Source organism: Paralichthys olivaceus, chromosome 12 (genome assembly GCF_024713975.1).
Source record: "Paralichthys olivaceus isolate ysfri-2021 chromosome 12, ASM2471397v2, whole genome shotgun sequence".
Lineage (NCBI taxonomy): Eukaryota > Metazoa > Chordata > Actinopteri > Pleuronectiformes > Paralichthyidae > Paralichthys > Paralichthys olivaceus.
In genome coordinates, this window is record NC_091104.1 from 25,541,442 (window position 1) to 25,554,677 (window position 13,236).

At 39.3% G+C, this 13,236-nt stretch overlaps 1 protein-coding gene across 2 annotated transcripts in view; it reads left to right on the forward strand.

The window, feature by feature from the left end:
• Positions 1 to 139: 139 nt before the first annotated feature.
• The window catches only part of daam1a (dishevelled associated activator of morphogenesis 1a), a 24,742-nt gene continuing 11,645 nt past the window's right edge, over positions 140 to 13,236 (forward strand). For both annotated transcript variants that reach the window (XR_011244738.1, XM_069535815.1), the window contains exons 1-12: positions 140 to 774; positions 8,629 to 8,838; positions 8,968 to 9,057; positions 9,158 to 9,229; positions 9,609 to 9,703; positions 9,782 to 10,001; positions 10,805 to 10,918; positions 11,365 to 11,475; positions 12,048 to 12,151; positions 12,300 to 12,366; positions 12,699 to 12,816; positions 12,915 to 13,053. Coding sequence is in view for 1 of the 2 variants with exons in the window: in XM_069535815.1 (XP_069391916.1) it covers positions 8,659 to 8,838; positions 8,968 to 9,057; positions 9,158 to 9,229; positions 9,609 to 9,703; positions 9,782 to 10,001; positions 10,805 to 10,918; positions 11,365 to 11,475; positions 12,048 to 12,151; positions 12,300 to 12,366; positions 12,699 to 12,816; positions 12,915 to 13,053 (1,310 nt within the window). In the remaining variant the exon portion in view is untranslated. The remainder of the gene's footprint in view (positions 775 to 8,628; positions 8,839 to 8,967; positions 9,058 to 9,157; positions 9,230 to 9,608; positions 9,704 to 9,781; positions 10,002 to 10,804; positions 10,919 to 11,364; positions 11,476 to 12,047; positions 12,152 to 12,299; positions 12,367 to 12,698; positions 12,817 to 12,914; positions 13,054 to 13,236) is intronic.

A 13,236-nucleotide genomic window follows, 5' to 3' on the forward strand; every position in this document is an offset into this window, starting at 1 on the left:
CTACAGATATCACCACACAGACCGTCACCTCTCTCTCTCTCTTACACACACACACACACACACACACACACACATACACACTGTAGTGGGTGAGGTCGAGGCGTGACTGCCTCCATCAGGAATGCAGTCGTGTGTGTTTTGAGCTCTCCACATACTGTACAGTCTCACTCAGGCTGATCTGTCAGTTTCCCTGTTCACTGTGCCTGGCAGATACTGACGAACTTTCCTGATCCTATCAGAATGGAAAGAAGAGGAATGCAGAGGTAGAAATGCAAGAACAGGCCCTGTGTGGACATACGTGAGGATTTTTATTTTCTTGGACACCTGCACATTTCTGCCAATCTCCCAGGAAATCTCTCTTTGAATCAGCTCCTGGTGACTCTTCTTTCTCTGGTGGATTTTGTCATCAAACTTTTTGTGGATTATTAAAATGACGTCAGACACTGATTGAGCTTTTGGAATTCAACTGTATCTCTTTTAATTCAAAAAGTTAAAAATCTGTCTTTGGAGTTGAATCTTCGTTTCAACATCATCTACATTGTTTCTTATAGTTTTGCTCTCGTTCTTCGTGTTGAACACGTTCAGAGATTTTTTCAATATATATCAAAGTCTTCACTGATTACCAGCTGTTGGAGTAACTTCCATTTGAGCTGCAGTGCCGGCGGAGTGAATGATCTCTGCTACAGATGTTAATGTGACACCTGACTGATGCTATACACCCTGCTGAAGCTGAGCATGGTATCTCACTGGATCACATAGAAGAGGATATCAAAGGTAAGAAAGCTTCAATGATCTGCACAATTCATGTAGGGGATGATGACATCAGAAGTCCAGGGGCTTTATCAGGTCTGTAGCCAGGATTTTAGAAATAGTCCACAAGCTAATTCCCAACAACATATACCTTTACCAAGTTAGGTAAAGCAATCATGATCTGGCATTAAGTACCCCTATACTAAAAGTATCTTGCTGTACTCCATGAATGATTAAATTGTTCATTGTTTCAATACTTGTACTTTTTTCCACTGCTGTAGCCCTATCATCACTTTGGCAAGGATTCTTCATCAAGCATGTATCTGAATTTCCAGAGGTTTACTTGGCCCCTGCACTTTTTACATGTCATCACAGTAAAAAGTATTGTACCATAATTAGTTTGTATGTTCCCTAGCTGTATGCCAATTACATCCGCTGCACACTGTACTCGGAATCGGTAATTATTGGGAGCACACTCATTCAATATAAGTGAAGTAGTGAACTGAGATGACAGGAACCTGTGTTACTGCTGTGTTTGACCATGGATGCTTTGAAACCTGATTAATCCTGTGTGACAACTCTTTTGATTTCAAATGAACACATGGAGATGTATGGCAGCATGTTGGTGCAGTTGTTAGAACTGTCACCTCACATGCACAGGAAGAAGGTTTTGGGTTTGAATCAGTTGGGGCCTTTCTGTCTGGAGTTTATGTGTTCTCAACATTCTCCTCCCACAGTTGACATTCAGCTTAACTGAAAACTCTAAATTGCCCATAGGTGTGTATCAGGGTTTGGATTGTTTGTTTCTACATGTTGGCCCCGTGATGAACTGGTGACCTATCCAGGGTGTACTCCATCTTTCGCATGATGTCACCTGGGATTGGCTCTTGCTCCTGGCAACCCTCGAAAAATAAGTGGTGACAATTCAGTCATCTGTTCCAGTTGAAATTATTAAATTAATATTACTTCTGAATTGAGATTTATCAGATTGGGAAACACCTAGAGTCTCGAATATCTATTACATACCACAAAATGAAAATGTTCAAAAGTAATAAAATTAATTTAATATTAATGGCTAAAATAATGTATTGAGAGAATGGAAGTGGAACAATTGTGTTATTGTGTGCGGAGGTTCAAAGATTTGTGTAAGTAAAGGAAAGAAATACAAAAGTTCCTTGACTGTCTCACAGTAACAAGTGAACAAATATAACACAAAATAAGTGTGAAGCCAGAAAGCGACTGACAGACACCTATTTTTCTAACCCCACATACACACACACAAACACGTACACACACACACACACACACACAAATACAGACCCTGCTCTTAGTGAAAATGGCAATACACGGTAGAGAGAACATCATAAACATTTTAAAGTGTCGTTGCTAAAGTCTGTTGCTACAAGTGCAACAACTCTTCTGCGTGTGAAAGAAACACAAGCACATGTCATCCACATCCAGTTAAAGTGAAGAGTGCAATTTTCAGGTCACTCATAGCAGGGGTGGCTGTAGTGAGTGGGGGGCTGCAGACCACAGTCAAAACACTGTGAAAGAAAGAGTCTGGTATTCACTTCAAACGACCCTGATAAGAGCTGCGTTAAAGTACCAGATCAATAAACAGTATAGTAAGAGTTGCACTCTGGATTCAGACTGTATGTGAAAGTAATGCAAGGTTGTTTCGACCAGAGCAGAGCAGATGGGTGAGAGGAAAAGAGCAGTGGTTTGATCTGACCGAATCATCATCAGTTTTGTAATTACATACAACAGAGGGGATTTATATCCAGTTATCACCAGTTTCCTCATGGTATTCTGAGCTGCAGGGATAAAATAAGATTGTAAAAGCATCAATTGCCAGTAATTAAACTATCTCTGCAGAATAACTGTGGAACTACAAAACAAATCGAGGGGAGCCTCTCTATGGAGGCCGCCATTTTTTTTAGTCCTGACTGGACAAACTAAACACCTTTTGAGTTTTTATGACAACTGAAGCTACCACAGGTTCTTTTTCATGTTTGGAAGGAGAGAGTGAGGTGAGGGGTGTTCAGCTGTAACATGAAACTTCAACACTAGATATCACAAAATTCTACACACTGCACCTTTAAATGGACCTTTTGTCAGTCACTGTAACTGAATGTACCTGCAGGTTGTCTCATGTCATATTTAATGGTCTAATCATGGATCTGGTGATGTTGCTTGTAAGTAACAACTCTGCCTCTTCCACACAAACACTTTCATAGCCAGATAGGAAAACACAGAGTTGTTAGCTTTGTACAGGTTATCCAAGATGATCAATGTTAGACTTTGTGAGGCCCCCCAGAATTCTTAGGATAGGGTCATTAGAACATTGATGAGGCTTACTCAATGAAACTATACTTTTGTGAACATGAAACATTATAGTAGCAATGGGCTTAGAGCTGAGAGCCAGTGAGAATCAGTCTTTACAAACATTGATTGGCACACAGGCGGTCAGTAAAACAGGCGAAAAGTAAAATCCGACAAGGAGTGGACAGAGGCTGAAAAACCAAGAACATAAAATGCTAGGAGAAATGTGAAAACAGTTGAAGTTCAGGGTAAAATGACAGAGAGGAAGGGGAGCACACAGGTGGTGAAACCAATGAGCCACAGGTGAAACCACACACAGCGGACACACAGGAAACGGTAATGTTAACCCAAGTGACGCGTGACTCGAGGTACAACAATAAACATGGCTGATGGAGAGATGACACAGTGAGTCCCTTACAGCTGCAGAAGTGCTGTTCCGCTGCTGACACTGACCTTTGACCACTGTGTGGAAGAGGGGCAAGAGAAAACACACTGCCCCTGCAGGGATCAATAACGTATTGGTTAAACCCTGGAAACTCCGAGCTGAGTGGTTGAGCTGGGCATCAGGATGAATTATAACTCTGTCATCAATCTATACAGAAAGTGAACACACACACACAGCTGATCATTATTTGAGTCCTGCAGCAACTACTGACATGCTGTTATATAAAAAAAAAACATTTACGTGACTGAGGCAAGGACACTGTCTCGCTATTTGTTCCAGGGAAAAGCTCATTTTCCCTGTGGAATAAATGGAGACTTGTAGAGACAGAGACTAGTCAACTAATCTAAAAGTAAGATAACTCACAGAAAACAACTAAAATAGAGAACAATGTATTTGACATCCCTGTGTCACAAGGCCATATTGGCTTGTTTGAGTTTGGCTGTCAGTGAGTTCATTTGTTCAGCACTTGTCTGGACAAAAAATGTTGTTTAAGTACATAATGATTTCTGGCCTCTTAATGCAAACATGGGAACAGAGACAAAGGAAGTTTTGAGATTTTTATATTGAGCTGGGCAGCTACAGGTAGGACTAGTTTCCTGATAATTAACCAGGGAAGGCAGATGAGGAATATGATTCACACAAGTTACACGTGGCATCTATTGCACTTCTGTCCGTCCCGGGAGAAGGATCCCTCACATGTGGCTCTCTCTGAGGTTTCTACGGTCTTTTTCCACTGTTAAACATTTTTTTGTTGTTGTAATTTTTCAGGGCAGGGCAGAGGATGTCATGTTGTTGAAGCCCCATGAGACACAATTGTGATTTGTGAATATGGGCTATACAAATAAAATTTGATTGCTTAATTGATTGATTTGTATTTTCATCTCTAATCTTAATTGTCAAATTTTCAGATTACACTTTACCCTAAATCTGCCTACAAACAAATTGACGGATGTTTGGATTTTGCTGCCTGTGCTGCTTTTACACAGCCAACGATAAACTCTGGGGATTTCATCATCCATAACATATTTTTTTAAAACCACCTTTCAATGAGGTAATGTCAGTCTTTGACTTTGTCACTCGAGTTTGGCTGTAAGGCTCTGGATTTTTCTTTTGTATCTTCATATTGTCTCACTGAGGCTCACAACAACACAAAGCTCCTTCCGCTTCTGTTGCAACAACCTTTGACCTTTAGAAACCAAGCAACGGATGGCTGTACCTTCATCCAAGGTGAAGAGTTAGGGATAAGACTGTGGGTGGCATTTTCTGAAACCTTTACAACAATGTTGACTGTCAAGTATCTTTTGACCTCTGGGTCATCTGGCAGAATCCCATGAAGTTCCACATCCAGGTTCCACCATTAACCACTAGAGAAGTTCTACAGTACAATAATCCATCCTCATTCCACTTGATGCTTCAATCTCCTGATGCTCCATCATTGGGGTGGCTATATCACAGGAAGTTAAATGGATTTGATTAGATTAGATCCCTGGCTCCTCAAGTCTGTGTGTCCTTGGGCAAGATACAGGACCCCAACATGTGTGAATGGGATGAAAGGATGATAAAGAAGCACATGGGAGTGCAGTGGTTAACACAGTTGCCTCATGGCAAGGAGGTTCTGGAAACTTTGAGACCTGAGAAAGAATTTACAATCTTCCTTTGACCCATTGTTCTCAACAGAATACTTTTCCTTTTACCCTTCAAGTTCATTTCACTCATTTGCAACTTTATTTGTGCTGAATGTGCATGTACTACCAGAATGCAAAATATACTTTTATTTACTGACAGTGGAGCCAATCACTGACTTAGGAATATTGAATCAGTCATCAAGGCTTGAAAAAGAATCACGTCATTTTAATTTTATTGTAGTTTGTATCTGTGTCAAATGTGTTAGATTTGGCCTGTTTACATAACATTACTTTTAGGTTTACTTACAAGGTAAAACACTTTTTTATTAAAACGAGGGGAGAGCACTAAAGCTTTGGTAGACTAGGAGACATTGTGTATGAACTGCTAAATCCATTAAATAGGACAAAGTGAAAGAGATCAGGTAAATATTTGAGATGTTAGAGGACATACTCTCAGAAGACATGGGGTTCTTGAAGATAGAACGAGAATGGCTCTGCTCATTCACCAGTGTCTTATTATCCAATATCATAATTTTCTTACATTTTTTTAAAAGAAGTTTCCTAATTCATGACTCTTAAGCTGCAGAATTGTTTGCATCTGTGTTCTTATTTTGATGAATGCCATCTGTTCGTAAAATGAAAGCGTGCGTCAGTTTTTCCTAATTAGCGTACGTAAACACCCCGCCAATGCCCATAAAAGAGCATGAGAATGCAGTGTCGTTTGCACACACAGAAATCTCAGAAACTGAAAAGAACATTTGAGAAGCCAGGAGTGATTGAACCAAAAATCCAAAGACGGCACTGCGCCGAACTCAAACTGTAAAAAAAATTGTTTTGTAGTTTCAGCAGTGGATAGAAAATAACACAAAAAAATGATACATGGAATGCAATCACACTTTCAGTCAAAGCTGTATTGGGAGAAAGTTGCATAATTGAAGTAAACAAATAGTTTGATCTCTGATTTGAAGTAAAAAAAAAATGTAGAAGAGAGAAAGGGGAAGGGAAAAGAAAAGGAAGGTGCAGAGACAAAATGTTTTGAACAATCTTCCGTTTCAGGTTCCGCTCAGGGAGCTCTGCATCCACAGACCCGGGTGTGGTGCGCACCACTTGGTGTGGTTGGAAATAAACTTTTAAGAAGCTAAACTTGGACGGAACATTTGAACTAAAAGCTGTAAAGTTATGGAACATGTGACGAATTTAATATGTAAACACCAGTGTGTAAAACCTGAAGACGGGTGACTATTTCCATGACTGAATATATATATTAATAATATGTTCATGTGTTTAAAAAAATTGTAACATGCACAAAAACTTGTCTGTGTTTTTTTAAGATAAAACGGATCATCTAAAAGTGCACTGACGTAAATGAGGCAAAAGATAAACAATGGAATTAGTCATGCCAACATCCATGTCAGTTGGATGTTGTCTGCAAATAAGTGATATGAGAAGACTGACACCATAATTGGACCCAAGTAAGTAGTGAATATTCACTACTGATGATGCTTCTAATGTGCGACAGACGCTAATGAAAACAAAAGACATATCATACATCATACATGTGGAAGACATCGACGGAGATGTCCAGAGAGTTCACCTGAAGGATTGGTTGCTGTTGTGAACTGTCTGTGCAGAAAACCTCCTGCTGTGTGTGTGGAAGGAGAACTGCGGGTGAACTCTGTATCCAATTCTCCAGATTTTACCTGCAGGTCATGTATGAAGAAAAAAACTGAGCTGCAGCGGCACAAGTGATTTGTTTGAAGGAGGGTGTTCCTTGAGAGGAATTCTTTCAATTGTTTAGGAACTGCCATTTCAAGCTTAGATAAGTATGAGTAATGACACTTTGAAGAGAGGTTTTACCTGGACTGCTACAGGAGCATGAGAGCAGAGCAGAATTGCCAAATGTTTAGTTTGAGAAAAAAAAAATCTATTTGCAAGCCGACTTTAGTTTAGTCTATGTCCAATCCACTGAGGTAGAGGCAGGCATTTATGAGTGATAGTGCAGCCAGCCACAAGGTGGCCATGAAGAAAATGTGGCTTCTCTTTTGGTTAACTGTCTTGTCATAAATCTTTAAATACAGTCTATGGTTGACAGTAGAGTATCACCACAAACAACCACACATAAACAACTCCGTCCACAACAATGTATAACTAAACAAACTGTACACTGTGTTACCACTCTAACTGGAAAAATATATAGAAGAGCATATTGTTTGCATCTCTGGTTTCGGGCCGTCAGCATTTTTGCTTTATTACTATATAGGAACCTGAGTATGCAGCTGTTTTGCAACTTCACTGAAACTATTTCTGTAGCGGAACAATCCAAAGAGCTGTTTCTATGATAAATCACATCCCTCATAAATGTCCATACACAGACAGTGTTGTCAGTGCACTGAGCCACACCTCGTGACTCACCTGAGCAGGAGTGGTTCCAGTTTGTAAATCACACCCCAAATTAATTTGTGTCTGACTGTGTTACTTTGTGCAGGTGCATGTGTCTGATCATGTTAGTACAAAGGGGATGTTTGTGCAGCCTTTGGAGACCTGGATATGGATATGCAAAAATGATTCAAATTGTATTAGATTGATTTTCAAGAGATGGTATTTGAATTATTTTTGTGTGACCGTTAAGAATTGTTCAGCATCTATTTATTGTTCATCTGATTGTTAGTGGAAATGTTGTGCAGCACTAATTCCACTCAAGCTCTTCTTATCCCAATCACAAAATATCTGCAGCATCTACATTGTCATACATCAATATTTGTGTGAAAAACTTGATTATTTTTAAATGATTTATATGTTCCTGCCTTATTTGTGTTACTTTTTAAAATGATGAGTATTATTTTTTAGAATTGTGGTAGATTGAACGAAAAAAAATTATTCAAATTAATTTGTACGGCACCAAATGACATCAACACATTACTAAACTAAAAACTAAAAAAACCTGATGGTTTTTATATCTCAGTAGTGGCATACAGTACAAGCTTAATGACATATTATCAATCGTGCATCCTATTATAACTGTAACACAGCACACAGACTTTTCATTGTATTTTTGCAGTTACTGGCAACATTGCTGTGAATGAGTTACCTGCACATTTGATTACAGCTTATGGTGGCACCAGAGGGGAGGTCAAGGTATCTTCAAAAATATTTTAGTGCCAATACAACCTTACAAATTGTTATTCATATTTATAATTGGAATGTCCAAGGTTCAAAGGTTCAAAGGAGTAACCAGATGTGATGTAAAATATGGGTCAAACTGACCTGAGAAAATAAGACATACAGTATATAAAGGAAAAAGTTTTGCACTAAATGAACAAGTTATCGTATGTCATTTGTATCCAGTTCATTTTTACATTTGTCAGATCTTTTATTATAAGAATTGCTGCAACATGCAACTCAATATTAGATAATAATAATAATAATAATAATAATAATTGAGAATAACTAACCAGAAATTTCTCTGCTGTGTTTATTTACTACCAGCCATTACTTCTGGTGGTGCCTGCTGTAACCATGGCATCCCGGGGGAAGGAGCCCCAGGGGCGCAGCCTGTCCTCTCTGTTCTCTTGCTGCTTCAAAGGAAGTGACCAACCAGAGATCACCTACTGCCACGATAACATTGTGGCTGCAATGGAGCCCACCCTGCCCATGCCCCCTCCTCAGGAGCTGGACTCTATGTTCACTGAGCTGGTGGTGAGTACAAGGCATTGTTGGTATGCTCAAAACATCTGTATTCTTAAGTGCCTTCAAACATCCATAATTATTGAAGCGCTTTTTGTTTACGTCATCCCTCTTCATCCTCATTGTCTCCTTCCATCCCAGGATGAACTGGACCTTACAGAGGAGCACCGGGCTGCCATGTTTTCTTTACCGGCAGAGAAAAAATGGAACATTTACTGTAGCAAGAAACTGGTAAGAAACTATAAATACACCAAAAAACATATCTCTGCATCCTACAGTATACAGTTTATTATCGTGACCTCATACGTCTGTGTGTCTTTATGTTTTTCAGGAGGCAGAGGAGAATAAAGGAGCAACCAACTGGCCGGAATTTTATATTGACCAGCTCAGGTCCATGGCTGCTGTGAGTCTCACAAGACATTTTGTTTTCATCCTCCTATCACCGGTTCACTCACAGAAAAAAATTATTGACATATTTTTGCTCCATCACCAATTTTGTATATAAAATTGTAGGATTATTTTATATAATTGCTATAATTATATATATATATATATACTTTTAGTAAAACAATAAAGCCATCAATATTCTGAACCCCATTGTAGTAGTGTCAAAATTGTACATATGAGGCTTATATACATTGCATTAATTTATATAGGAATGCACTTTACTAACATATAGTTCCACTGAGGAGCCACAGGGACGTATGCCCAACACTCACCATTATTGGCCCTGAATGACCATGTAACCTATTTGGAATTACTTTGTTTAACTCCATATCCAGAGGAGGTCTCTGCTGGCACTGGAGGATGAGAACGAGCACGGAAGAGTTAAGATCGTCGATGGTCTAAGAACAGCTCTGAGGACACAGCCAATGAGGTACAGTTCCAATTCTAACGCATGTGTTTCTGTGAAAAAGAATTACCTCCAACTTCCACTCTGACTGATCTCCCTCAGGTTCGTGACACGATTCATTGACTTGGACGGCCTGTCGTGTATCCTGAATTTCCTCAAGTCAATGGACTATGAGACCACAGAGTCTCACATCCACACCTCACTGATTGGCTGCATCAAAGCTCTGATGAACAATTCACAGGGTCGAGCTCATGTCCTGGGTCACTGCGAGAGTATTAATATCATCGCACAAAGTCTGGCCACTGAAAACATCAAGACCAAGGTACGAATAGTACATTAGAAGCTGAGTGATTTGGTGAATGTCATTTGGTTTCTGGATGCTGGTTTGCAATGAAGTAATTTCTATGTAAGGATCACTGAATGGGCCCATCTGGTCAACATTTTTTCAGAGAGTCAATCAAGTACAAAGGGTCGCAAAGCAACTGCAAAATGACATAAATGAGCACAAGGACACAAAAGCAGAGATGTAAAATGACTATAAGAGAAACAACCACAAAGGGACACAAAATTTAAAAAAACAAGACATTCATAATGACTATGAGATCGGATATATCCACAAAGGGGATGGCACTGCCCCAGCGTGTTTGTGTGTATGCATTGAAACTAATGTTGGTTCCATGATGGTTTTGCTTTAAAGGTACAGTGTGTAGATTTTTGTGATATCAAGTGTTAAAATTGCATGTTGCAGCTGAACACCCCTCACCTCACCCTCTCCTTCCAAACATGAAAAAGAACCTGTGGTAGCTTTAATTGTCATAAAAACTCAAAAGGTGTTTAGTTTGTTCAGTCTGGACTAATGTAAAAAACATGGCGGTCTCCGTAGAGAGGACCCCCTAAATGTAAATATAAAGTATTAAAATATAAAGGGTCTTTTCTGGGGTAAAGAAAACTACAATTCATACAATTTAGATGAAATGAACTAGTGAAAACATCATGAGGATTATTCTACATTAAATTTCTGCCAATAGTTTCATTTCACCTAAACCTTACACACTGGACCTTTAAGGAAAAACTTTACTTTGTTCTTCTTTTCATCTGTAACTGACCAGTCCTCTCTCTTCTTAGGTTGCAGTGTTAGAGATCCTTGGTGCGGTGTGTCTGGTGCCAGGAGGCCATAAGAAAGTGCTCGAAGCTATGTTGCACTACCAGAAATTTGCCTCAGAGAGAACACGATTTCAGGTCTGATTTTATTTATTTTATTTTTCATTTTTTGCAAAGACGGATGTGAAAGGACGACATACAGTAGATTAATCTGATTTCTTGATATGACAACTCATAGCTCATAGGAGTCAAAATGCTAAATTAGGATGTTACAAAATAAGGTCAAATAATTATAAAAACTTTGAGTCAAAATGTTGAATTATGGTGTTAAATGTTTACACCCATTAGGTATCAATCAGATATGCATATGCTCTCTGTGTTGCTTGTCTCACTTCTGCCCATCCCATCATGCCTCTGAATTGGAGAAGCTGTCTCTGCAAAGTTCTGTTGTCATTAAAAGCCTTTGGAATCATCCTCTTCGTGGTTGGACAGAAGACAATCATTTTGAGGCTCACGTGGTGTCAAACATCAAAAACAGCAGTTATATAAGTGTATAACCAGAGTGTTTTCTGTCCTGTGTGCAGAGCCTGCTGACAGACTTGGATAGATCCACTGGCCGCTACAGAGATGAAGTTAATCTGAAGACTGCCGTCATGTCCTTCATTAATGCTGTGCTCAGTCAGGGAACAGGAGAGGTAATGAACAAACTGTCTCTGTTGAAGGAGCAATCACATGCATGCAGCAATAAGTACCATCAGTATACTGTTTTACTATGTGTGTTTATTTGTTCTTTAAGTGTCATTCCTTCACTCTAGTTACATCCCCTTAAAAGATAAGGCCGGTGTTAATGTTGTTTTTTTTTTAAATATCAAAGATGTAGATTTTGACATCCCCTGTGTATGTGGCTCGAGCCACAAGTCCACTTGTATTACTGAAAATTTTATTTTTGGATTTCATTTTTTAAATTGCTGAGTAATTTCTAAAAGGCACTCGGTCCCTGTTGGTGACAGTTTTTGTAGCAGTTGTTGAATTTGGTTTCTAGTGAGGGCGTGTGTGTTTAAAACTCAAGTTCTTGAGTAATTGGTTCCTGATCAATCTCCAAGAAAAAATTCAGGATGACTGGCTCTTTAACTGTCAGGGACTGATGCTACTACCTGATGTTTTCCTGTTGGTGTTTGAGAGTCCTGTATTTTCATTTTATCTAACAAACAAAGATGAATATGAATAATATATGTGGACATGTTTTGTCCATGTGTGTGTTTCACAGACCAGTCTGGAGTTCCGTATCCATTTGCGCTACGAGTTTCTGATGCTGGGCATCCAGCCAATCATTGACAAACTACGTTCCCATGAAAACGCCACCTTGGACAGGTACATCAGCTGCACCTAAAGGTGCAAACATGGAATGTATCATGGAACTAACATATAAGCAGCAGGCCACATTAATTGATTTCTACATTAACAGAGTTTAAAATAATTTTCTGAGTTTAGTTGTCACACCTTTGTTGTTGTCTTCCAGACATCTGGACTTTTTTGAGATGTTGAGGAATGAAGATGAGCTGGTGATTTCCAAACGCTTCGATGCTGTAAGTCATTTAGACAAACCTTTACACTTTCCAAATGCTTGAACACAAACTTTTCTTTATGTCACACTCTAGATCAGCAGACTTAACATTTCTGATGTTTTACACCATACCAAGCATCTTTGGTTCTTGTACACAGCACAACTTTAAGAGGGGAATTTATGGATTAAACCAAAACAATTTAATACTATAACCTGCACGTTGTGTTCCTTTAAAATAAAACCCACTTGCTCCAGCACAACTTCAGCATGTCACATTAAATTTGAAAATTGAAAATGCAAATATGTACTGTGTTATAAAACCAGTAATAAATGTCTTCTGTAACATCGCCTCAGGTCCATATAGAAACTAAAAGTGCGAGCCAGATGTTTGAGCTGATCAAGAAGAATCTGAACCACACTGAAGCTTACCCTCACCTCCTGTCAGCGCTGCAGCACTGTCTCATGATTCCACGTAAGACTGTCTGTCTGTCTGTCTGCCCGCCCACAGTTCATTACATGATCCATGGCAGTGGAAGTTTCTCTCTTACTCGTGTCACTGTCTGTCTGCAGATAAGCAGAACAACACCACACTTCAGTACTGGGTGCTGTTGGACCGGATAGTTCAGCAGCTGGTTCTGCAGACGGACAAAGGTGAAAACCCTGACGTTGCTCCGCTGGAGGACTTCAATGTTAAAAATATTATCCGCATGTAAGTGTGCAGGATTCCTAACTCTGAGACATGAACATCCACCCATTAATGATTACTGTAATACTAATGTTATATATGCCAAAACACCAGTTTTTTGACTAGTAGAGGTAACAGAAACATTTCCTGCAGAGATGGCTGCTGACGTTTGCCAAACATGACAAACATTTTAACTTAACTATTTAT